The sequence below is a fragment of the Schistocerca gregaria genome, chromosome X (genome assembly GCF_023897955.1).
Source record: "Schistocerca gregaria isolate iqSchGreg1 chromosome X, iqSchGreg1.2, whole genome shotgun sequence".
NCBI classification, from domain to species: domain Eukaryota; kingdom Metazoa; phylum Arthropoda; class Insecta; order Orthoptera; family Acrididae; genus Schistocerca; species Schistocerca gregaria.
In genome coordinates this window covers 787,369,910-787,396,694 of record NC_064931.1, presented here as the reverse complement: position 1 = coordinate 787,396,694, position 26,785 = coordinate 787,369,910, and the positions used below count along the sequence as shown (strand labels likewise).

Below are 26,785 nucleotides of genomic sequence, written 5' to 3'. Positions count from 1 at the left end.
TAACAGAAATCCAATAAATTTTGGGTATACGATAAATCTCACAAATCTAAGTGCTGTCAATTCGACTAAATACCTAGGAATTACAATTATGAGCAACTTAAACTGGAGAGACCACATAGATAATACTGTGGGGAAGGCAAAACAAAGATTGCCCTTTGTTGGCAGAACATTTATAAGATGCGACAAACCCACTAAAGAGACAGCCTACATACACTTGTCCGTCCTCTGCTGGAATATAGGTGCACGGTATTGGATCCTTACCAGGTAGGATTGGCGGAGGACATCAAAAAAGCGCAAAGAAGGGGAGCTCGTTTCGTGTTGTCGCGCAATGGGCGTGAGAGTGTCACTGATATGATACGCGAGTTGGGGTGGCAGTCACTGAAACAAAGACGGTTTTCTTTGGGTCGAGATCTATTTACGAAATTTCAGTCACCAACTTTCTCTTCGGAATGCGTAAATATTTTGTTGACACCCACCTACGTAGGGATAAATGATAATCATAATAAAATAAGAGAAACCAGAGCTCGAAGGGAAAGATTTAGATGTTCCTTTTCCCCACGCGCCATTCGAGAGTGGAATAGTAAAGAAGTAGTATGAAAATGTTTCGATGAACCCTCTGCCAGGCACTTAAGTGTGAATTGCAGAGTACCCATGGAGATGTAGATATAGATGAAGATCTGGAATGAAACACCATCTGTCAGACGGGTAGGGACTATATTCGTCTACTATTTGAGAATTAGAGCACTTAGCGACTTTCAACTAACTTTGTACATAATTTCGTACCTTTACAAAAAAATTTTCTCACTGGAAGGAAAGAAGTTTATTGCTTACTACATTTTCCCTGTTCATGTAGTAAACTGCCACATAAAACTCGACATTTCAATTTATTCCTTCTTTACTATAATTCTATTCGCAACATAATTTGCAGACAGCATCCACAGATACCGCTAAATGCATTTACAGGTTTAGACCAATTTAAAATAAGCTAATTCGTATACACACACATTTAAAGACTTCTAGTTAGAGACAATCATTAGATTTAGTCGTGGTACACAATACATTTTTTTACAAATAACTTTTTAAATAATGTAACGCCACACTGATCACTCATACCTCACTATCAGTCACTACACACACTATACACACATTGCTTCATAACACTTCACTCACTACGCACACACACACTGGTGATCTCTGGGCCATTTTCTGTACCACAACTTCCCATGTGCTATTCTGGAAAACTTAAGTCAACATCCCTCTATGATGAGTGAGATGTGAGCTCAGAAAGAGGAGGAGGTGTTAGTATTGTGCTATGCATAGCTTGGGGGTAAGTTTTTTCTAGAAAAGGGGGAAAAAAACATAGCGTGAAGGTGTTATGTGGAATGTACGTAAATGACTTCCCTAGCTACATAAATCAGAAACTTATAATGTATGCTGATGACACAACAATCATTTGCACAGCAGACACAAAGGAGGAGCTTGAGAAGGAAGCATTCCTGACTATTGAAAATGCAAATAAATATTTAATGCAAAACAACCTGTTTATGAATCAGTCTAAAACAATGAATGTAGTATTTCAGACCAAACATAGTGAAAATTATAACATAAATGTTAATATAAATGGAAATACTATTAAAGAAGTAACCAGCACAAATTTTCTAGGAACTATAATAGACAAAAATTTGGCATGGGGAAAGCACATACATGCACTGTGTAAAAAGATAAACAAACAGATCTTCATCATCCATAAAACAGCTAAGACTGTGGATGATAAAGTCCTCAGATCAATGTATTATGGACTTGTCTTCCCACATTTGTCTTATTCAGTTCATATATGGGGAAGTGCACAAGCTGGCTACCTAAACAGAATATTCACAATTCAGAAAAGGGCAGTGAGATGCATTGCAAAAATACCACCAAGACGGATCTGTAAGCAAGCTTTTGTACACTATAATATTATGACTGTATATTCTCTGTACATATACCAAAGCATAATGGCGGTAAGGTCAAGTGATAAACACCTCCTAAATAAAGATGTACACAAACACGGTACAAGAGAAAATGAAAATTACTACATGATGAACAGAAATCTAAAACTGTCTATGACTGCCCCAGTAGAAACATGCAAAAGGTTTTTTTCATAAACTCCCCAAAATCATTTAAAAAGAAATGGACCTAAAATGTTTCAAAAACCATTTGAAACTATATCTCACAGAGAAATGTATATAGAGTTTGAGTGAATACTAAGATGGTGTTTAAATATGTTATATCATTAATGAAATGTACCTTTAAAAATTATCATTTATGTATGTTGTTTGGATTTCTGTGTACAGATAATGTGAAACATGTAACACCTTTGTATGATTATGGACTATTTCTGTTTAATTATTTGTTTCATTTATATATAATGAAATCAAGTTTGATGTTAGTAGCCTATTGTATGACACACCCAATACTCTCAGCTGGATTTTCAGCTGGAGTCCATGGGCAAAGAATAAATTAATAAATAAATAAATGTTGGATGTTTTATAATCATTATTATTATTCATTTGTATAACCTTTTTTGGCTAAAACAAATTTATGCAACCAATAAAAAATAAAATACAACCATCATATTTAAAGTCCACCTATCTCTGTCAGTGAGTTTGGTTCTGATCCACTATGGTGCATAGCTGATGAAGTTTACACATGAACCTATACAGTGTGATAACAGTGCATGCTTTAGGATGTTTTGTGGAGGTGATTATTTCTGATAGGCACATCATCACATTTTTGTTTACAAATTTGAAGACAGTAAGAATTATGAATGAAGTGCATAATCTTCAAATGAAAGACCATTAAGTGAAAGACTTTCCAGTGAATGCAGCTTATCTGTTTGAAGATAGTTAGCACATTACCTCTAATATAAACACCACTGCCATCAAAGTGACTGCTGTACTTAAAAATGCCTATACTGTCAACAAAATATTAATAGTGAAATTACAATTGCTAAACCAGTGGAGCACAGTTCTGCCCTTTGGCTTCTACAGTTATAATTAAACATAGGAAATGCATAAAATTCAAGAAGTTTATATGTACTATGTCTTCCATTACACAGCATGTTTTGTATACATTGAATGCCTTGTAAACATAAACATATGTAGACTGTATACTTGTTACTTTGATGACCATGAATCTGGAGTAACATATGGACATATGGCACAATAACGTTCAAATGCAGAAGGGCATGGGAGACATAAGTCCATTCGAAAGATAGTTATGGACTCGCTTTCTTAAACCATCTCTGATGAAATGAGAGCTGTAACTTTGTGAGGAATAGTATGGAATCCCATTGATCAATATTTACAATGTGAAATACACTATATTAATTAGATTGTATGCCATTTGATTTAAACTCTATAAGCATGTCCAAGCAGTCATTATATACAATAATGTGTTCCAACAACTGAAATACTAATGATAACAAAATATTTGATGACAGATAGGAAGATAAAGCTACACAACAAAGCAGCTGACTTTTTTTGAGGATATTATGTAGAACAAAATTGAAAATGTGATTATTTTATAGGAGTCAAGGTAACAACTCACCAAAAAATATAGGTATGGATATGTTGTACAGTTGTTTATAGTGTTTTCTGCTTTATATTCATATATCTGAGTGTGCATTTGTACATTAGGCTACTGTATATGCTTATATTTTTCTAGGACTGAAGATGGTCATTACCAACTGAAATTAATTACCTGATTACAAATAAAGATTGAAATTCAAAACTGAAATTATAATAAAACAAAAAGTATAGGCACTGAGGTGTTGATAGACACATACATTATGCCAAGACAGTAATTTGCAAATTTGCAGATTGACTGGAGTGAATAGTTGTGTCAGTTATGTGTTAGCAGGAACTAAAAATGTACATTTAGTTATGATACCAGGTTGCTGTAGCTGTTCACAGGTCATGAGGTAAAGTTAAAGAACTCTCCCTATCATACATTTTTGCCACATACTGTACTTTATCAGGTATTGCCTTACATTATGAATTGTCTTACAACATGAAGATTAAAAATCAGTTTGACCAACAGTAGTTTAATGTGAAAATTCAGTAACACACTGCATAGTGAATGTTTTTGGGTGACTTTCCCAACACACTGTAAGAAGAAATATGTCTACTGAATAGTTACTTTTGTAGAAGTACCTGCTGTGATCATGAAAGTTTGTAATACCAAAGAGATGTGGATAGCACTCTGAAACTCTCTTCATGGCTCTTACAATTCTGTTGTAAATACAGAACTCAGGTGAATAATGCATTGCATCTTTCATAGGTTTGCCTTCATATTCCCACTTTTTTACCTTGAGAGGGAAAAAAACAAAATAAACACATTATAATATGTAAAACAGCATACAGTTTTTGAAGTGCTTACAGTAGCTCAACTGTCTAGATGATGTAGTCTATGTTTACAAAATTCTCCACTACACATACTTACAAAAATATCAATAGCAAATGCCAATAGTTTAATCCTGCTCAAGGGTCTTCTATGGACTTCTGATTTTGCAGCAGAACTGTTTGATGTGAAGCTGTTGAAGTGAAATAAGTATCAAAATTATCTTAAAACTACCTATTAAATCACTATATCTCTTATGAAATGTGCATTTGCTTCTCATTTGTAAGTAACACAGATTAAAATTCATTAAAGAAGAAGGGTGGAAGACTGTCTATAGTAGTGATAACATAGACGATATATATATATATATATATATATATATATAATGCTTTTTTTTCAACAAATTTAACATGCTTTTTGAGAGTTGCTTTCTATGTAAAATGGCACTAACAACCAACCTGGGTAGTTGACTAATGGAATAAGAACATCAAATAGAACAAAGTGGAAATTATATATAAAAAATCATTAGAAATAGTTACAATCAGGATGAAGTCCATTACAAACAGTATTGCATGGTGCTTGAAAATGTTATTAGGAAGGCAAAAGAACATGTGGTATGCAAATAGAGTGGCTTATTCTCAAGTTAAAGTTTAAAAAAATGGTCAGTTGTGAAGAAAGTGTCTGAACAACAGCAGAAGCTCGTAGATATAGTCAAGTTTTAGAAATAGTTTACCATGTGAAAATGTTACATTCTGTTCTCTCTGTGAGGCACTGGACAGATTAACCAAAAAATATGAACACTAGGTCTCTTCTTTGATTTAACCAAATCATTTGTGTTGATCATAAAATATTACTGTAGAAGTTGTCTGCCTGCTTAGCTGAGTGGTAACTTGCTTGCCTCCCAGTGGGGCTGGGTTCGAGATTTTCTCTGATCGTGGACTGGGTGTTGTGTTATCCTCATCATCATTTCATCCTCATCATCGACACGCAAGTCGCCGAATGTGGTGTGAACTGAAATAAGACTTGCACTTGGCGTCCAAACTGAATGGGACCTCCCACCTAACATTGCCATACAATCATTTCATTTCACATTTCACTGTAAAAGTTGAACCATTATGGAATAAGAGGAGTAACTCTCAATTAGTTCAGCTCATATTTTGAGAACAGCTATGATATGGATGGAGTCAATTGGGGCATTGATAAGGGAGGTCATGCTTGAGGGATCAGTGCTGGGACCACTAGACTACTGTTTCGTATAATATGTAAATGATACATCAGGTGGGAGGGGGAGGGAAGGGGACATACATCATGTGTCAATGCTGGGACCACTAGCCTGCTGGTTCTTAAAACATATAAACGATATGCCTTTTAATATGACTGGTGATTCTAAAGTATTTCTGTCTGTTGATGACACTTGCTCAACATAGCAACATAGGCAGTCTATCAAACAGTGCAATTCAAGATGCACATTCACAGCTAAATCACATTAAAACTCTGTTTTTATGGTTCCTAACACACAGTTCAATGAATTTTTTCCCACACACAGGAGGGATATACAATTAGTGAGCCTGAAAAACCATATACCTAGGTACTGGTATTCAAATAAATGTTACTCTGTCATTTAAAGCCAATATTCATGATCATGTTCAAAAACTGAATGCTCCTGTATTTAACATCAGAACAATATCTGCAATAAGTAATAGTCCAACATGGAAATTAATCTACTTTGGTTTTTTCATTCACTTATGACAGATAATACTATATTGTGGGTTAATTATTCCCACTCACAAAGGGTATTTTTGGCTCAGAAAATGGCACTTCATGTAAAATATGGTGTGAGTTCTCAAATCTCTTTTCAAATCCTGTTTTGGAGTTTTGGAATTCTGACATTGGCCTCTCAATATATATTTTCTATAATGTCATTTTTTATTAACAATGTGCACTTAATTCCCAATAGTTGGCAACTCTACTAGGTAGAAATTCAATCTGCATTTGGATCACACCTCCTTGACTCTTGTGCGGAAAGGTGAGCTGTCATCTTCTTTTGCATCTATTTTCAATAACCTACCACAACATTTTAAAATTCTTAGCATTAATTCTTGATCTTTCACATTTAAACTGAAGGATTTCCCCATTGATCACTCCTTTTACTCAGCAGCTTGTCATCTGCATGTAAATTTTATTTTATCTACTCTCTCAGAAAAAAAAATTGATACCCTCAAGGACAGGATCATTTTTCTGAAAAGTGATCTCACAGACAGTTCATCATTGTTGGAGTATATGATAGCAAATTCACCCCAAATAAAACATGGATCACAGTAAAGGGTGCTCAAACAGTCACACCAATACACACTGTATCCCTTCCCCTACCCATGTGGCAGCAACATAGCATGTATTCTCACATGCAAACTATTATAAAGGTGCCAAATGGCAAAGTGCAATACATTTTCAACCCTGTTAATATGGTTGAAGTTGCTCAACCTATTCATCAGTGGGCCATGGTTGTACCCTAGAATGAATGTTGCAAACTTCGTTCGATTCCAAACTCAGCACAGTTACTGCCTGAAGAACCACAACAGTTGGTGCAAACAGAGGACCCCTGAGTGCCATCTGATTACCAATAATGATGACAGATGAGTCACTAACAGTACTGACTCATTCCATGACAATGTAGATTTGCTTCTCACAATGATCATGTAGAACAAAATGCAAAAAATAAATAAAATACACCTCTATAATAACACAAGAGCACATCCCTAAACCCTTTGGCAGGTAGTTGCACTTTTATCAAGTAAACAAGGTAGCAGTTGCCTGCAGTGCAAATATATTTTTGGGGGAGGGAGATGACAAACTTCAAACAGAAGTAAAGATTGACCTACACAAAGAGACTTCATCAACTTCACTTTATCTGACATGCTTTATGGTTAATTATGAAGGTATGTGAGACTTTAAAAAAGAAATGAAGAAATGAACTCACAGATTGCAAATTAGAATTGTAGAGGAATATGGTGATTTCTTACATCTGAAAAGATCTGCTTCCTTTTCACACTCAAATATCCACAGTATGCCATGCACAACAGAAAATTCTATAAAAGAACCTTGAAGCATGTTTAGTGGCTCCTGGGATATTTTAATTCTTGGGTTTTCCATAAATGTGACACTATTGGTATGTTAACTTGCTACTGTTCTGTTGTTCCTATTTCTCTTATAATTCTCACAAACTGTTGCTTCTTGACAGAACTTCACGTGCATTATAATAATTGTATCATTCATATAAACAGTTTGTTAGAATTCACATTTGTTTGTTGCAGACTGAGCGAATGGGGAGGGCAGTATGATGTATTAGTCAATTGACTAAATATTTTCTTCATGCTTTGAATTGTTTCAGTGGGGTTAAGAGCCAACAATGGAGCAGCAGTCAGAATCACTTTTTTCTAAAATTCTTCAGAGCAGAACATCTAAAGTAACAGTAAGTAATTTAGGAATAAATGTAACAAATCACAGTATTGTAGAGGCATTGAGTCATCAACAGGTACTTAAACAGGGCTGAAAATTTTGCTAGCTTCTGGAGAAATCCTTTTTAGAGCTAGAGCATGTGCACACACACACACACACAGCTGGCCGCAGTGGTCTCGCGATTCTAGGCGCGCAGTCCGGAACCGTGCGACTGCCACGGTCGCAGGTTCAAATCCTGCCTCAGGCATGGATGTGTGTAATGCCCTTAGGTTAGTTAGGTTTAAGTAGCTTTAAGTTCTAGGGGACTAATGACCACAGCAGTTGAGTCCCATAGTGCTCAGAGCCATTTGAGCCCCCCCCCCCCCCCCCACACACACACATGTATGACTACATCCAGCTGAATATGGTGTGCCAGGACTGTAGCTCTGCAGTTGTAGCTTTGAGCTATTCACTCATTCTTTCTTCCTGATAGAAAACTACAGTTTTCTGCACACAATGATTAGGGAAATTACAAAACTCATAGTGTCACAAAAAGTAATGACTGTTTTGGTGGGTAAAGTGTAGTTCGTGGCCAATGGGAGGACAACTGTCAACTGTCACATATTCACTTTGCAATATACACTCGACTGCAGAACAACAGCTTTCATTATAGGATACTATTACCTACAATAGTAGAAGAAATAATCTGATGATACCAGAACATCTTGTCACAAGATATCACCATATTCAATATCTTAAACAAAGTTAATTTTCTCTAATTAAGGTCACATCTTCTGAGATTTGTTTTAATTTTGTAAGTCCTAAGTTATTACAATGAAATCAATCGCATGCCTTATGGCATTCTTGATAATTCCTGTTCATTATTATAATCTTGTTTTAAAAACAGCAAGCACAGTTCTACATTGACAGACTGCAGCTCATACTGTAAAAGGATAGTTGAGCAACGACTGGATAGGTATCTAGCTAGTAGAACAGTTCATGATGGGAGGTGCTTTCCATGGTATACAGTCACTGTAAAGAAACTTCTAAAGAGACAGAAATTACTTTGTAATAGGTGTAGCTGGTTTAAAACTAGTTATACATAGAGAGATGCTGAATGAAAAGGCTGTCATGAGAGCAATGTGTGAAACCTCCAATGACTATCATAGAAGATTATTGTCAAGAGGTCTTTTACAAAACACAGAGTAATTGTGGTCATTCATGGAGACTGTTAGTGATACCAAAGTTAGTTTCTAATCACTCATGGATGATACAGGAACTGAAACTGAGATTAGCAAAGCAACTGTAGGAATGCTTACCTCTATTTTCAAATGTTCCTTTACAAAGAAAAAACCAGGTGTATTGCCCCAACTGAATTCTTGTAACACTGAAAAGATGAGTGAAATAGGTATTAGTGTCAGTGGCATAGAGGAACAGCTGAAGTATTTAAAACTGAGCAAAGCTCCAGGGCCTGATGGAATGGCTATGAGATTCTATATATCTGTTATCTATTAGCTATTGCAGACTCCTCAAATAAAAAAACTCTGCGCAGTAGCAGGAAGAAAATACAAAATGAAATGTGCATGTGGTATACTTGGCTGAGAGTCCCCTAGTGCAAGTCTTTTTATCTGCTGCCACTTCACTGACTTGCATACCATTGATGATGAAATAATGGTGAGAACAACAAACAAACACACACACACACACACACACACACACACACACACACACACACATACACACACACAACCACTGTCCCAAATAGAAACATTCCCTAACCCAGCCAGGAACTGAACACGGGGCCCCATGATAGAAAGCCAGCTATGCTAATCACTAAACCAGAAGCTGCTGATGGAACAAAACACAAGTCTTGCCCACCTACTTAAAGGATTGCAGAAATGATCCACAAAACTATCATCCAATATCCTTGACAACTATTTGTTGTAGAATCTTAGAAGATATTCTGAGCTAAAATATAAAGAAGTATCTTGAACAGTGTGACCTTCTCCATGCCAATCAGTGTGGATTTTAAAAATATCTGTCATGTGAAAGCCAACTCACACTTTCCTCACATGACATACTGAAAACCATAGTTCAAGGCAGTCAGGTAGATGCAGTATCCCTTGATTAATGAAAAGTATATAACTCAGTATGACACCTATGCTTATTATCATAATTATAATCATATGAGGTAGCAAGCAAAATTAGTCTTTAGACTGAGGACTTTTTGTTAAGGGGGGATGCAGCATGTTATCACGGATGAAGAGACATTGACAGACATAGAAGTAACCTTGGGTGTGCCCCAAGGAAGTGCATTCAAATGGTTCAAATGGCTCTGAGCACTATGGGACTTGACATCTGAGGTCATCAGTCCCCTAGAACTTAGAACTACTTAAACCTAACTAACCTAAGAACGACACAAACATCCATGCCCAAGGCAGGATTCAAACCTGCGACCATAGTGGTTGAGCAGTTCCAAACTGAAGCACCTACAACCGCTCAGCCACTCCGGCCAGTGAAGTGCATTAGGTCCTTTGCTGTTTATGTTGTATATTAATGACCTCATGCACCTCAGATTTTTATGGATGGTGCACTTACCTCCAATGAAGTACAGTCTGAAAGAAGCTGCACAAATATTCACTCAGACCTTGATAAGGTTTTCAAGTGGTGTAAAGACTGGTAACTTGCTTCAGATGTTCATAAATGCAAAGTTATTCACTTCACAAAATGAAAAACTGTAATATCCTATGACTATAATAATGTTGGAATTGGTCAACTCATACAAATACCCATGTGTAACATTATGTAGGGGCATGCTATGGAACAAACACATAGCTTGAGTCATGGGTGAAACATATGTCAGACTATGGCCTATTGTTAGAATACTAGGGAAATACAGTCTACAAAGAATACTTCTTACAACCACTCATGTGACCCATCCTAGAATACTGGTCAAGTGTGGTGGACCCCATATCAAGTATGACTAACAGCAGACATTGAACATATACACAGATGTGCAGCACAAGTGGTCACTGCTATTACCCTGTATGTAATACTTGAGTACACAACACAGCATGAAGCCTCCAGTGCACTACACTTTTAATATTTCATCAACACTATCTACATGGACCAGCCACTACAGGCCCCCTGCAGTGGGTCACAAGGCTTGTGCACACGGTAGGTCATCACCTGCACAATCTACTGGAGCCCTCCTCTTTATAAGCACAGCGCAGCAGGTACTTGCCCTCCTATTGTGTTCATACTTATTGTCAGCAACTACTTGTATCAGTGCCTGGATTGCTTCTATGTTTGTGTCTGTGTTCTCAACTGTTGTCCACTTTTATGTGGAAGAAGAATAAACTTTGGTACATTGTGGCCATGCTCTTGCTTGGGTCTTACAGTATGATACAGTGACAGGTTTGTTTGATCTGTGGGAGAGTGTCACAGACATGTGTTGTACAGGTGGACTCTTAAAAATATAATTGAACTATTCCAAGAAAGCCTACTTGCAAAGTTTCAGTTTTAATTGATGACTCTAGGAACATACTACAACTCCCTACACATTGGTCCCACAGGGATCATGAGGACAAGATTAGATTATTTACAGTATGTACAGATCCATGTAAGCAGTTATTCTTCCCATGCCGACAAACTTATGTGGATTTGGGATCTCTGGCATTGTCTCCAGTTACTCAACATCTAGTGAATTACAACAAGCAACATAATCCAATTTTGGAAAAATTATGGCTCCCATTAAGCATAAAACTGTGCTTTGTTCCTTGACATTTTGGTAGTGGATGATGTTGGTAAAACAAATCTGTTTGGTCTGAAGGCCTTTAATGCTTTTGGTTTTTCATTTCAGGCATGGTGCACCATGTTTCCAATCAGGCTGTGTGACGATGAAGTGGGATGGCTTCACACAGGAAGATGTGGAAGGACACCCATTATTTGATTGCAAGTGTTAAGCGTAATAATTTTTAGATAGGAGTCTAATGGACAGTCACTGCCATTTATTATAAGTGAGACATTTTATCAACACAGGGTCAGTATCTCTAAGTAACTTGGCAGAAGTGGAAAAACATTTTGGTGTTGAATGAGTAACAGCTATCCAGCTGGTGTCATTTCTGGTGGGTCATTGATTCAGTACGGATAGAAGTTGTTGTGCAGTCATCTGCAATGGAAAATACAGGATGAAATAACAGAAATATGAATTGACATAAACTGCTACTTATCACACAGAGGAGCCATAAAGTGGCAGACAGGCAAATTTAAATGGCGACTAAGCTACTGGAAAATGTCCTTCTTCAAATGTAGAAAAACAATGAATGTGTGAATCTATTTCTAAATCTGAATAAGGACTTTGTCCACTAGTTTAGTCCACTTTAAATGTACTTTTAAATGTGCTGACTGCCACTCAACAGTTCTTCTATGTGATCAGTAGCAATCTACCCTAAACTGATATTGATATTTATAATAATACACATAAAATATAGTGGAGGGTGATTCTTGAGGCACAAGGAGAGAGAGAAAGGGGTGGGAAAGAGGGATTGTGGTATTCACATAGTTTTATTATACCTGAATTTCTGCAATAGGTAAACAAAAATTAAATTAAATTAAATTGTAATGCTCATACCAATTTATTGTCTCAATTTTAGCATAGATTACTGACTGTTTCTACATTAATTGACTTGTATTCAAACACTAATGTAACTAACAATTCCCTAAGAGTCTTTGATATGTTATTGTTATTATAAGTTCAAGAGAGCTGTAAACTATTTATTGAAAGGAAGAAAGACCCATGAGTATTTAGGTAAATAAGTGATTAAAGACGAAGCACAAGTTCTGATTGGACAAGAATGGGTTGGAAAATGCCCATAAACTTTCAAGGTTATTGTCTTTGAATTTGTCAAAAGTAATTTACGGTAACCAATGAAAATTTCAGTCTGAGTGGCTGGATATTGACTTAAACCACACCCCTGCTGAATGCAAGTCCTGTGTCTCACTACACTGCTGCCATGGTCAGTGATGACTACTTCATTAAACAATGTGAGATTGCATATTAGATGTATTCCTGTCTTCACTTACTCGTAAAACTGTTATTGGGTTCACTAAGGTGATCCTCACTTTCCTACTAACTTGAGATTAACCCAAGTAAGCAAGTTAACATCATAACAATTCAACCTGTATAACATATTTTTAATGAAAATACTATGTACACACAAAATGCAAAGACTTACTTATCCTCATCATGTGTTTTTAAAGTCATTTGTAGAGATTTTAGTTTATTGTTCCATTTCAAGTCTTCCACAAAACTGTTGCTGGTATCTTCCTGGTCCACATCTCTTTTACTGTCCTGTTGGTGAAAACTGAGATTGTCACTGCAAATGTCTTGTTGTTTCAAAAAAAATTATGAATGTAAAAGAAAACATTACACCAAAAAGTCCTACTACCTGCAAGGAAACATAATCAACTTCACCCCATATTTTAAGGAGAAAAAACACACTTGCAAGGTATCAGGACCAGGAGCCTATCCAGTATGAAAATTTGAGCCATAATTCTAGTAGTACATAGTTATGATCTTCTAGATACAGTGTGAGAAATATTGAACTATATGAAATAAAATTGTCATAACTTCTGAACAGTTTGTGTTAGGACATTCAAACTGCATGTTTGGCTGTGGGGCACTATGGGAATTAATAAGACCATTTTTGTTTGGATGGGTTTGTCAATAAGCAAAATTGGCACATTTGGGGGACTGAGAATCTACATTTTGTGCTTGAGAAGTCTTTTCACCGTCAACAGGTTTATTGTGTGGTGTGCAATGTCCAGTCACAGAATAATCAGTGTGATATTCCTTGGTGGCACAGTGACTGCCAAATGGTACATGAAGGTTTTGGGTGATAATTTCATTGCCATTATCCAAAGTGACCTTGATTTTGATAAGATGTTCATGCAAAATGGAGCTTGAGTCCATCGAAGCAAGAGAGAGTTTGATGTTCTGGAGCAGCAATTTGGGGACCACATTCTCGCTCTGGGATACCCATGAGTACACTGGCATGGGCCTTGATTGGCCACCATATTCTCCCGATCTGAACACATGTGACTCCTTTTTTGGGGCTATACTAAAGACAAGGTGTACAGCACTAACCCCAACACCATTTCTGAGCTGAAAAAGCCATTCAGGAGGTCATCGACATCATCAATGTTCTGACACTTCAGCAGGCCATGTAGAATTTGTGTTAGGACATTCAAACTGCATGTTTTGCTGTGGGGCACTATGGGAATTAATAAGACCATTTTTGTTTGGTTCATCTGCACCACATCATCACCAGTGGTGGCAAGCATATTGAATATGTCATAATCTAATCTATCTGGATATCAGTAGTGACATTTACATGTTGAATAAAGTGTGTGCACACCATAGTTTATAACTAATTTACGTTTTTTTTTCATATAGTTCAATAATTGTCAGGCTGTATACAGATTTTAACATGGATGCACATCAGTTGTTGGTCACTCGCTCTGCCCCACTGCAGTTGCCTAATGCCTGAGCACAGAGTACTGCACAGTATAATAACAACCAGAACCACCCTATTTGTGGGATGTTGATGGTGAAGAAAGAGGAGAGACATCTGCCCATTGTGTAACAAAATCTTGTTCAAGAACACAAATTATTTTGTGCAAAAAGTTGTATGTAATATGAGTACATTATACATCAACCTCACAAACATATATGTTCAATATTATTTTAACAATATTCTCATAGTGATAGTCTGCAGCTGTAGAAAGGGTGTTCATTTCGACTGAGGACATTGATATATCTTGAAAACAACACATCATATTAAAAAAAAGTTATAATTCCAATTTGTTTGTTTTGGAGAGGGCATTCAACAATAGCACACTTGACCAATCATCTCAACCAGTGCATGGGTGATGGAGGGCAAAGGGGGTAATTTTGAAATCTTCTGTGGGAACCCCCATTTTTTGTTGCAGTTCACAATTTCTTGGCAAAACCTGAATATCTTTTGCTTGATGCATCTTCTTCATTTACCCACAGATGGCACTGTAATCAGAGGAACAGAAATGGATACACAATCGTAATTTACAACATGATACTCAACGGCCCTTGAATATCCAATGTTACATGGGACCCCACGTCCATGCTGCGAGGGTAGGACAGGCCACTATTTTATAACTTATAATTGGAAACTCCATTTGCAACATTGTATTCCTCTGACATATCATGAAGGGGACAACTGAGTGTGCCACTGTAGTCATGTAGCAAACTATGACATATCATAACAGGCAGTATGCTGTGACCGGAGCTCACATATTGAGCAGACATAGAACAGATAGCAGCTCTAAACATTACAATACTTCCACAGTGTTTATTGCCTACACACCTGTCTATCATTTGGAGAAGAGGTATGAAAGTGGATGATGAATGCTGCAACCACAGAAGAAACAACTGAAATTACTCTGATTTATAGAGACTGTGGGAGAAATGTTGAGCCTGCTGTTGTCTTGTATGTCAAGTATTTTCCAGAGAAATCTCACTCTCATTTGTTCTTTTACAAGGTTGGCTGATGGCAACGTATGGACCAGCAAAAGAAAATGAAGCAAGTGTGTTACAGGAACGTTTTTGGAACAAGAACTACTGGTACTATTGCAGTATGTTGTCCTGGACATTTGACAATGTATGAGATTTCAGCATGCAGTTGAGGCGTGGGAGGTATTAGTGTTTGGACTGGTCAGTGGAGCAGCTGAGGTGGCTCTTTTAATTGGCCCACTAGGTCACTGGATTTGATGTCATCAGAATTCTTTCTTTGCGTGTATTTGAAAGCTAAGGTGTACCAGCAAGTGCTAACAGGCTGTGAAGAGATGGTTGACCACATAAGGAATGCCTGTGCTGGCATTCCCACAGATATGCTTCTGCCCTGTTTCCAGTTATTTGAAAAGTGAATCACTAAGTGCATTAAAGTTGGTGGTACTATGTTTAAACACTTACTCTAATCAGAAACGAGTAGCATTCACCTGGAGCCATGGCCACAGTGGTGTGTTGAGTAGCCCTTGTTTGATATGTTGGAGGAATAAAAAATTGTGAATGAGGTTTCCAATGAGAAGTTATGGAATACTGGCCTGTCCGACCTTCACAGCATGGAGGTAGGGGTCCCATGTGCCATTGGATATTCAAGGGCCATTGAGTAGCTGTTGTAAATTACAACTGTATACCTATTTCTATTCCCTTGATTACAGTGCCATCTGTGGTGAAACAAAGAAAGTGATTCAGACAGAATGTATGTACATTTTGCCATAAAACTGTAATATGCAATAAGAAAATGGGGCTCCCGTTTGATGATTTCAAAGTTGTCCCCTGTCATTCCATGCATGGGGTGGGGTGGGGGGTTAGGCGTAGTACCATTGGATGTCCCCCTCCAAGACAAACAAATTGGAGTTATAACATTCTTTGATCCAATGTGTAGTTTTTGAGATATTTCAATGTCTTCAGTTAAAATGAACACACTGTATATATACCACAAAATCAAACTTAATAAATGTAATCATCTGAAGAATTATTATGAAGTGAAGGTAATGATTTTTGATTTACAATTTCATCATGCCAATCACGTTGAAAATTAAAACAGCTACTGCAAATGTACTTCACTTTAACAGTGTCAGCTTTAAAATCAAAGAAAATAATCCACAACAGTGATGTTAATAATTAACTAGCAAAATGCTAGTTATTTAATGACACACTCTTCTGTTTCATTCATTTACAATAAATTTGTGAATCATACCATAAAAATTTTCAGAGCAAAGAAACCTCTGACATCAACTACAGGCTAGAAACTGTGCATTTTGACACAATCAATAAAGTATGTTAGCAATGTTAAAACAATATTTCACTAACCTCTTATTCACTCTACTGTACAGTACATTGCACTTGGGCATTAGGCAGCTCCTGTGGAATAGAGAAAGTTACAACTGCATTTTTAAAAACTATACTTTCAGAATTGTGGCCAAAATTATCATTTGGGATTTATTTTAGGGGCTGATATTTTTGCAGATGTGCTTTTTTCTCCTTAAAATGTGAAGTCATGTTTTTGATATTTTCTTTTGAGCTTATATACTCTTGAGAAGTAAACATTGAGATGTTAAACACAATAATTATGTTAATATGCTGCAAGCTTTAATATATTGTATGATAACTAATGTTGTACTGCATCATGTCCAAGTTTCATTGGCATTTCTCTACATTCTCATACCAATCAAAAATAATCTGTCATAAACCACAAAATGCAAAAACATACTACATAAAATAAAACACTGTTGCAGAGTCAGACTTAATGCTCCAAGTATTGCTCTTCAAACAAAGCCATCTGAGAATAACTGTCAGTACATAGAGTTTTAATGTGTGGTCAACAGAAAATGTCTCTCGGTTTGGCTTCCTGGCATTCTAAATCAATTTTGAGCATTTTTCATGCCCATAAAAGGTTAATATCTTAGCAACTTTGAAAATAATTGTACTATCATCTTAAAGTTCAAATTTTAAATTGTAAGCTGTAACAGGACTGAATGAAATATACAGTATACACTATACTGTAATAAATTTTTATTGGTCATGTAACCATGTAAACTGGTTAATTGAATGCCCCTCTACAGTGATGCTGTATTCGTAAATTAACTTACAGCATTGTTAGAAATTTTCCGAAAAATTAAAAAGCAAGTTTCAAAAAGTTTTGCACCAATGAATCTTAAACCACTGAGTTTTGTGGAAGTAAGGATAGAATTTGCAAGGTTTATTGTCAGTGTACACTGATATGACTCTTCTCTGGTAAATATGGAGTAATTTGTACTTCTTGATGACATAAAGGTCTAGTTCCATTGTTGTGGAGCCCAAGTTGCTTAATTGTGCCAGCTTTTAAGATATTCTTGTGAACATCTACATCAAAATCTACATTTGTACTCTGCAAGCCACCCAACGGTGTGTGGTGGAAGGCACCTTACATGCCACTATCATTACATCCTTTCCTGTTCCAGTCGTGTATGGTTCGCAGAAAGAACGACTGCTGGAAATCCTCTGTGCACGCTCAAATCTCTCTAATTTTACATTCGTGATCTCCTCCAGAGGTATAAGTAGGAGTAAGCAAAATATTCAATACCTCATCCAGAAATGCACCCTCTCCAAACCTGGACAGCAAGCTACACCGCGATGCAGAGCGCCTCTCTTGCAGAGTCTGCCACTTGAGTTTGCTAAATATCTCTGTAACACTATCACGCTTACCAAATAACCCTGTGACGAATGCACCACTCTTCTTTGGATCTTCTCTATCTCCTCTGTCAACCTGACCTGCTACGGATCCCACACTGATGATCAATACTCAAGTATAGGCCGAACGAGTGTTTTGTAAACCACCTCCTTTGTTGATGGACTACATTTTCTAAGGACTCTCCCAATGACTCTCAACCTGGCACCCACCTTACCAACAATTAATTTTATATGATCATTCCACTTCAAATCGCTCTGTATGCGTACTCCCAGATATTTTACAGAAGTAACTGCTACCAGTGTTTGTTCTGCTATCATATAACCATACAATAAAGGATCCTTCTTTCTATGTATTCACAATACATTACATTTGTGTATGTTAAGGGTCAGTTGCCACTCCGTGCACCAAGTGCCTCTCAGCTGCAGATCTTCCTGCATTTCGCTGCAATTTTCTAATGCTGCAACTTCTCTGTATACTACAGCATCATCCACAAAAAGCTGCATGGAACTTCCGACACTATCTACTAGGTCATTTATATGTATTGTGAAAAGCAATGGTCACCTAACACTCCCCTGTGGCACGCCAGAGATTACTTTAATGTCTGTAGACGTCTCTCCATTGAGAACAACATGCTGTGTTCTGTTTGCTAAAAACTCTTCAATCCAGCCACACAGCTGGTCTGATGTTCCATAGGCTCTTACTTTGTTTATCAGGCAACAGTGCAGAACTGTATCGAACGCCTTCCGGAAGTCAAGGAAAATTGCATATACCTGGGATCCTGTATCTAATATTTTCTAGGTCTCATGAACAAATAAATTGAGATGGGTCTCACACGATCGCTTTTTCTGGAATCCATGTTGATTCCTACAGAGTAGATTCTGATACGAGAGCAAAAACCATGTTCTAAAATTCTTCAACAGATCAATGTCAGAGATATAGGTCTATAGTTTTGCGCATCTGCCCGATGAACCTTCTTGAAAACTGGGACTACTTGTACTCTTTTCCAATCATTTGGAACCTTCCGTTCCTCTAGAGACTTGCGGTACACGACTGTTAGAAGGGGGACAAGTTCTTTCGTGTCCTCTGTGTAGAATCGAATTGGTATCCTGTCAGGTCCAGTGGACTTTCCTCTGTTGAGTGATTTCAGTTGCTTTTCTATTCCTTGGACAGTTATTTCAATGTCAGCAATTTTTTCATTCATGCGAGGATTTAGAGAAGGAACTGCAGTGCGGTCTTCCTCTGTGAAACAGGTTTGGAAAAAGGTGTTAAGTATTTTAGATTTATGTGTGTCATCCTCTGTTTCAATGCCACCATCATCCCAGAGTGTCTCAATATGCTGTTTCGATCCACTTACTGATTTAATGTAAGACCAGAACTTCCTAGGATTTTCTGTCAGGTCGATACATGGAATTTTACTTTCAAATTCACTGAATGCTTCATGCATAACCCTCCTTATGCTAACTTTGACATCATTTAGCTTCTGTTTGTCTGAGAGGTTCTGGCTACATTTAAACTTGCCGTGAAGCACCCACCCACGGTGGGCTTTTTCCATCCCTCACAGTTTTATTCAGCACATACCAGTCTAAAACGCATTTTACGATTGCTTTGAACTTTTTCCATAAACACTCAACATTGTCAGTGTCAGAACAGAAATTTTTGTTTTGATCTGTTAGGTAGTCTGAAATCTGCCTCCTGTTACTCTTTCTAAACAGATAAACCTTCCTCCCTTTTTTTGTATTCCTATTTACTTCCATATTCAGGGATGCTGCAATGGCCTTATGATCACTGATTCCCTGTTCTGCACTTACAGAGTCGAAAAGTTTGGGTCTGTTTGTTATCAATAGGTCCAAGATGTTATCTCCACAAGTCGGTTCTCTGTTTAATTGCTCGAGGCAATTTTCGGATAGTGCACTCAGTATAATGTCACTCGATGCTCTGTCCCTACCACCCGTCCTAAACATTTGAGTGTCCCAGTCTATATCTGGTAAATTGAAATCTCCATCTAAGACTATAACATGCTGAGGAAATTTATGTGAAATGTATTCCAGATTTTCTCTCAGTTGTTCTGCCACTAATGCTGCTGAGTCAGGAGGTCGGTAAAAGGAGCCAGTTATTAACCTAGCTCAGTTGTTGAGTATAACCTCCACCCATAAACATTCACAGGATCTATCCACTTCTATTTCACTACAGGATACTCTACTACTAACAACGACAAATACGCCACCACCAGCTGTATGCAACCTATCCTTTCTAAACACCATCTGTGCCTTTGTAAAAATTTTGGCAGAATTTATCTCAGGCTTCAGCCAGCTTTTCATACCTATAACGATTTCAGCTTTGGTGCTTTCTATCAGCACTTGAAGTTCCGGTACTTTACCAACGCAGCTTCGACAGTTTACAATTACAATACCAATTGCTGCTTGGTCCCCACATGTCCTGACTTTGCCCTGCACCCTTTGAGGCTGTTGCCCTTTCTGTACTTACCCGAGGCCATCTAACCTAAAAAACCATCCAGTCCACGCCACACAATCACTACTACCTATGTAGCCAACTGCTGGGTGTAGTGGAGTCCTGACCTATCCAGCAGAACCCAAAACCCCACCACCCTATGGCGCAAGTCAAGGAATCTGCAGCCCACACGGTTGCAGAACTGTCTCAGCCTCTGATTCAGAAGTTAGATTAGCATCAAGTATGAAGACATGACAGTATTTTCAACTAGCATACCAGCTAGGCAATAAAGTATAGTATATAACTAATTACCATTCTCACAGACCAACACTGATTAAAAACATGAGTAGTCTGATAACTGCATATTTGCTCACCATATGCTTGGCATCTTGTAGTGATCAAATTATTATTATTATTATTATTATTATTATTGTTGTTGTTGTTGTTGTTGTTGTTGTTAATTGCAGGATAATTTTGGCAGCTACTGAATGTGGAAACCTTCAACACTAGCTGGAAGTCCATAGAAGTGCTGGTGATTTCCCATGCTTTACACATTGGTTCCCCATATGGCCTAGAAACTCCTTATTTTTCCTCTACATTATGGTGTGAGTTACCTGGCTTTTATAGGAAGATACAAGTCACTGTATCAGTGTTGTATATTTTCATGGACTTGACAACAATTTTTTTTTAGATACTGTGAGATTCATTATGACTAGCAATAGAAACCCACAGGTATTTGTCAGCCACAGACAGAAGTTATTGAAAAGTGAATAGTGCCCAATCTATATTCACTTTCACTGAATAGAGCTTTTACAGTTTTCTCTTGTCCCAGTATCAACAATTTGATACCCTGAATTGTTTCACAAATATATCATGTTACCTGAAACACAATTAGCTGTGACAAATACCTAATTCTTTGAGTCATAAATTCTGAAAAATCTCATAATATTCCACATTTTCATTCAAAATTAAACATCTAAATGATTTACACACACACACACACACACACACACACACACACACACACACACACACACATACACACACACACACCTGACCAGACTCAGTGAGCGGTCTCCTTTAGTTCTAAATTAGTTGCATTCTACCAGAACTTTCCTTACTATAAAACTATAAATGACAACTAATACATGCTACTATCATACAACCTATAACATGTAAAATATGAGCATTGTTTTATCAGCATTCCAACTGGTCTGATGCAGCCCACCATGAATTCCTTTCCTGTCCACTTAATTTTCAGCATCCTCCTGTAATCATACATCTCAGCTGCTTCAGCTCCTTGCTTTTTTAGTTTTTTCCACGGGCTATGATTGTGTGACAAGAACACTTAACCTAATAAACATTTGTTTGTGTGTTGCTAACATTAATGAATTTGCACTCACAATGAACAGTACACATTCTAGCAAATTTAGATATCTTGTCATCCTCAGAAAGTTTGATCATGGCTGAAAAATGTGGGAGCTATTATAGAATACAACAGTATTTATCATGAATGTGAAAGGAATTAAGAAATCAGCTTCACTGGGGAAAGACAAATGGAGAGGATGTATACCAGGCTGGTCAAGGAGGCCCTCTCATGGAACTGCAGAGTACACAGTGGGAACATTCAGACTAAATAAGTGGAGGGAAGTAGATACATGTTTCCTAACAAATTAACTGAAGTTCTAGAATGAGTTAGTGTTATCTGCATAGGTGTCCAGACAAGGGAGGAAGAGAGGGAAGTAAATCCCTTTTTATTCATTACAGAATTCCTAGACATTACTAAATATGATTATCATTCTGGTACACTGCAGTGTTCTAGTATTATGCTGCAAAGGACAACAGGAAATGCTGTAACTTTATCAATTAGTGGGAAACTTATGTCTATTTGGTTGATGTGCTGTTGACAGTTGCGGACAATAGACCAGGATATGGTGGAATGAGCATAATCTTACAGAAGGAACTGGGAAACAAAGTCAAGGGCTTCATGCAATACAATGAACTACTACGTATAGTGAGAATTGAAACTAATCCTAAGGATACTGTGATAGTTCAAGTCTATATGACAACAACAGAAGAGAAAGAAGAAGTGATAGAAAAAAGTGATGAGAAGCTAAGTGAATTGACAGAGAAAATAAAGGGTCAAGAAAACTTTATTTTACCTGGAGATTGGAATTCAATAGTAGGAGAAGGAACTGAAGGAAATACACTGGTAAATATGGATTGGAATAAGGAAATGAGAGAGTTCTGCATGTGATATAAATTAGCCGGGATGAGTACTATATTCCAGTATCATCCAAGGAGGAGATATGCGTGGAAAGCCACAGAACACATATGAAGGGCACAAATATACTACATACTGGTGAGAGAAAGATTCAAGAATCAAATGAATGACAGCAGAATCTACCCTGGAGCTGATGTCAATAGCGATCATAATGTAGTCAGTATGTGCAGTGAACTAAAATTCAAAAAACAAAAAGTGAAATAAAGAAAACAGTGGAGGGTATCTAAGCTTGAAGATGAGTCTACACAAAATCAGTAAATGACACATCAAACAGTACCGTTGAGGATACCAGACAACACATGGGGGTGAAACAGAAATGGAGTAAAATAAAGAAATGTATTTTAAACTCAGCAGAAGTAGTATTAGGGGAAAAGAAACAAGGGACTAGGAAAGAATGGGAAATTCAGGAAGTCATGAATATGATGAAGGAAAGAACATAGTGTAAAACTTCAAAGGATGAAAAAGGAACACAGGAGTACAACAGCTTAAGGAACAGGACTAATAAGAGAGCAAAAATACAAAGAACACCATTTATAAGAAAATTGTGAATACACAGATAACAGCATGACAGCTGGATAAATTGACATGGCATACATAGATGTAAAGAAGTTGTTCAAAATAAGAAAGGCAAAAACAATGAAAATTAAAGACAATGATGCAGTGTTAATATATAGTGAAGAAATTATAGTCAATCAGTGGAAGGAATACCTAGAACAGTTATACAGAGAAGACAACAGAAATTTGACTATTGAAATTGAAGAAGAAGTAGAGCTGGGTGATGAAGGTCTTCCTGTCATGAAAGCAATACAGGACATTTGAGAAAGGAAGACTCCAGCTGCTGGTGGTGTACATGCAAAACAATCCGAAAAAAGTGGAGTAATAAGGTAAAGATAAGATGGCACTTCATTACATGGTATGTAATATTTACAGTTCTGTAGAGTTAGCAGAAGACTTTGTGAAAACAATACCACTACGGAAAAAAAGAAAAAAAAATAGTGCAAGGATGTGTGAACAACACTGAACAATGAGCTCGGTGTGCCATGAATCAAAAATAGTCACCAAAATTATTCTTAGAGGAATGGAAAAACAAATAGAAGGATTATTAATCAAATGTGGAAACAAGGGAGGCAATACTGGCACTGAGGAAAGTGATAGAGAAACAGTTGAAGAAGGGAAAAAGTACATTCATAGCATTTGTCAATCTTCAGAAAGCACCTAACAATGTCAACTAGAATGTATTATACCAAAAAGGAATCAGCTTGAGAGAGAGAAGACTTATATACAAAACCTTCATATGTGAAATCAAAGTAGTTCACTGTGCTAACAAAGAAGAATCAAGCAGCACTCAAAAAGGAGAATGGCAAGGTTGCTCCCTGTCCCCATACTTATTTAGCCTGTACACACAGCCAGCAATCAATGGAGTGAGAGAAGAAGTAAACATACGAGTAACAATTCATGGAGATAAAGTAGATATGCTGTGATTTGCTGATGATATAGCACTAACAGCATAAAGTGAAAGAAACCTGCAAAAAATCCTGAACACAATGGACAGAATAATGGATGAGTTATTCCATATGACAAAAGACATACATTAAACAAAAGTTCTAGTCTGCAGTACAAACAAAGGAACCAAGACAGCAGTAAAGTTGAAAACTGTAACAACTGAGGTAGTGAACAAGTTTAATTATCTGGGAATTAAAATCACAGGTGATTTTGCAGAATTTCCCAGACCCTGAATGCTTTTAATAATAAGAAAAATGTATTTACTAAAAAGAACTAAAAACAACTGTTGAATACCTGTATGTGGAGCATTGCAATATACGCCAATGTAGCTTGACCGATTGGATTTAGAGAGGAGAGGAGTCTTGTTGCATTTGAAATATGGTGCTACAAAATAAGGATAAAAATTAGCTGGAGAGAAATGATACTTCATGAAACACCTAAAAGAAGAAGTGGTCAGTTGATACTCTGACTCGATGATCCAGTGAAAAGAATAATTGAGGGACCATGGAAGGCAAAAATTACAGAGGAGGATTAGCATACATTAAACAAACAACAGAAGATATTAATTGTTCTTGATACTATGAGTGGAAACAGAAGGTGGGCAAGCAAGAATATTGGGGAGTTCCTGTCTACCAGTGTCACAATGCTGCTGACTAGAGAGAGAGAGAGAGAGAGAGAGAGAGAGAGAGAGAGAGAGAGAGAGAGAGAGAGAGAAATTTGACAGGAAATTATGTAGTTTCCTTTGATCCAGTGGTGATTCTGGTATTGTCCTGCAGTTGACCTTTACAGAACAGCACTGAAATAGAGTCAACATTTTTTTTTAATAATATATGCTTTTTTGGGTCCAGAAACCCACTGCCTAGTGTCCATCACCAGTCAACAGACAGAAACCCAGCCTTCCTCCTTTCAAAACACACACTAGTCAATAACTCGGTAGTATCTGTTGTCACCTTCCAGCTGCTGCCAGTCACTACACAACCTTTCATCACTGTATTACTCCTTTCAGCTGTGTACAAAGTACCCCTGTAGCAGCATGCTTGAATGAGATTAATCTTACATGTCAGTGCAGCTGAGGATGATGCTGAAGAATGTCATCATGTCATACAGTGGTTGTGCTCATATCAGATGCAGCAAAGTCTTTATTTGAAACTGTCAGTCATTTCAAAGATAGGACACATTTGTCTAAACAGTAAGTACCCATTTATATCAAGCTCATGGTCTGCAGAGTGCTTAACACTGTCATTTTTGTACGGAGGCATTTTTTTCCCACACATCAAGAAAAAATCTGTCTTTAGCACTTTTTTAGGATTTGTTTGCTATCATTTTAGATACATATTTAGCAATCTTAGAGCTATCATCAGTTACAATATAGCATTATTTAATCATATATTTACATATTCACTAGCTACTGGATTTAGTTTCTTAGACCATATAGTGTGTACCATTCTAGCTCACACTATTTTATCTAGAAACTACTAATGGAAAAGTAGTCTGACATGAACTGTCATATCGTCTATGGACTGTAGCAGATCTGGGAGTTCTTTCAGAAGCTAATGCTTTCAAGAACACAGACAGTTTGGAGAAAGAAGTGATGTTAATGTGCATTTGATAGTTATACAAAAATTAACATAATAATATTTGAAATCTGACTGCATGATTTTATAGGCAAAAATAAGTGTAATTAAATTTTGAAACTACACTGCAATTAACTTGTACTTAAAAGTAATTGGAAAGCAGTCCAAAATTTTTCTGGCATGATTTAATTAATATCAACAACAACCAGAACTTGGAAAGTTCAAAAGTTGTGCATCTTTCTAAGGTTTGATGGTTTGATTCCAATTACTCTGTAAAAGTAGTCTCTATCTGAAACTATTCAACGAATGTACAAACAATCATATTATTAGGCAACCAGGACATACTTAGAATGTGAGTGTAATGCTGCAAAGAACATCATTTCAAAACCACAGTGAATACGTACAGTGCTCAATAGTTAAGCAATAAGAGGCAACTAACTTTTTTTTTTTTTTTTTTTTTTTTTTTTTTTTTTTTTTTTTTTTTTTTTTAAGGAAGGAAATAAAGAGTGTATTTATGCTTCATATGTAATGAAGTTAGAACTCATTTTTTAATCTGTCAAATATAAGTTGTAATGAAACATACCGGTTGACTGAAATTGTTTCTGCAATGCAGCAGCCACATATAGTTTCAATATAACACCTCATGCAGTAATACCTACACAAAAAGTTTGAAATTCTATGCTCAGTGATTCAATTATAAAATAAAACAATATGGTACCAATTCTGATAGAGGGTGTAATCATGCAAGAACACAAAATGGTTACATAAATCTAATGATTCATAGCATCTTATTATTCATTCTGAGTAGTCCTATTTCCTTATGAATCCATAAAATGGCAACAAGTTCAGATTCTTTTAAAAAAAGACTTCACTGTTTTGGTATTACAATC

The 26,785-nt window shown here is 36.8% G+C and overlaps 1 protein-coding gene across 1 annotated transcript in view; it reads right to left on the bottom strand.

Annotated features, from left to right (window-relative positions):
- Positions 1–26,785, bottom strand: part of LOC126298285 (uncharacterized) — a 200,732-nt gene that overhangs the window by 19,263 nt on the left and 154,684 nt on the right. Inside the window, exons 13-15 of the mRNA XM_049989584.1 lie at positions 13,053–13,168; positions 4,483–4,573; positions 4,194–4,348 (exon numbers count right to left, since the gene is read on the bottom strand). Of these exons, the coding sequence (XP_049845541.1) occupies positions 4,194–4,348; positions 4,483–4,573; positions 13,053–13,168 (362 nt within the window). The remainder of the gene's footprint in view (positions 1–4,193; positions 4,349–4,482; positions 4,574–13,052; positions 13,169–26,785) is intronic.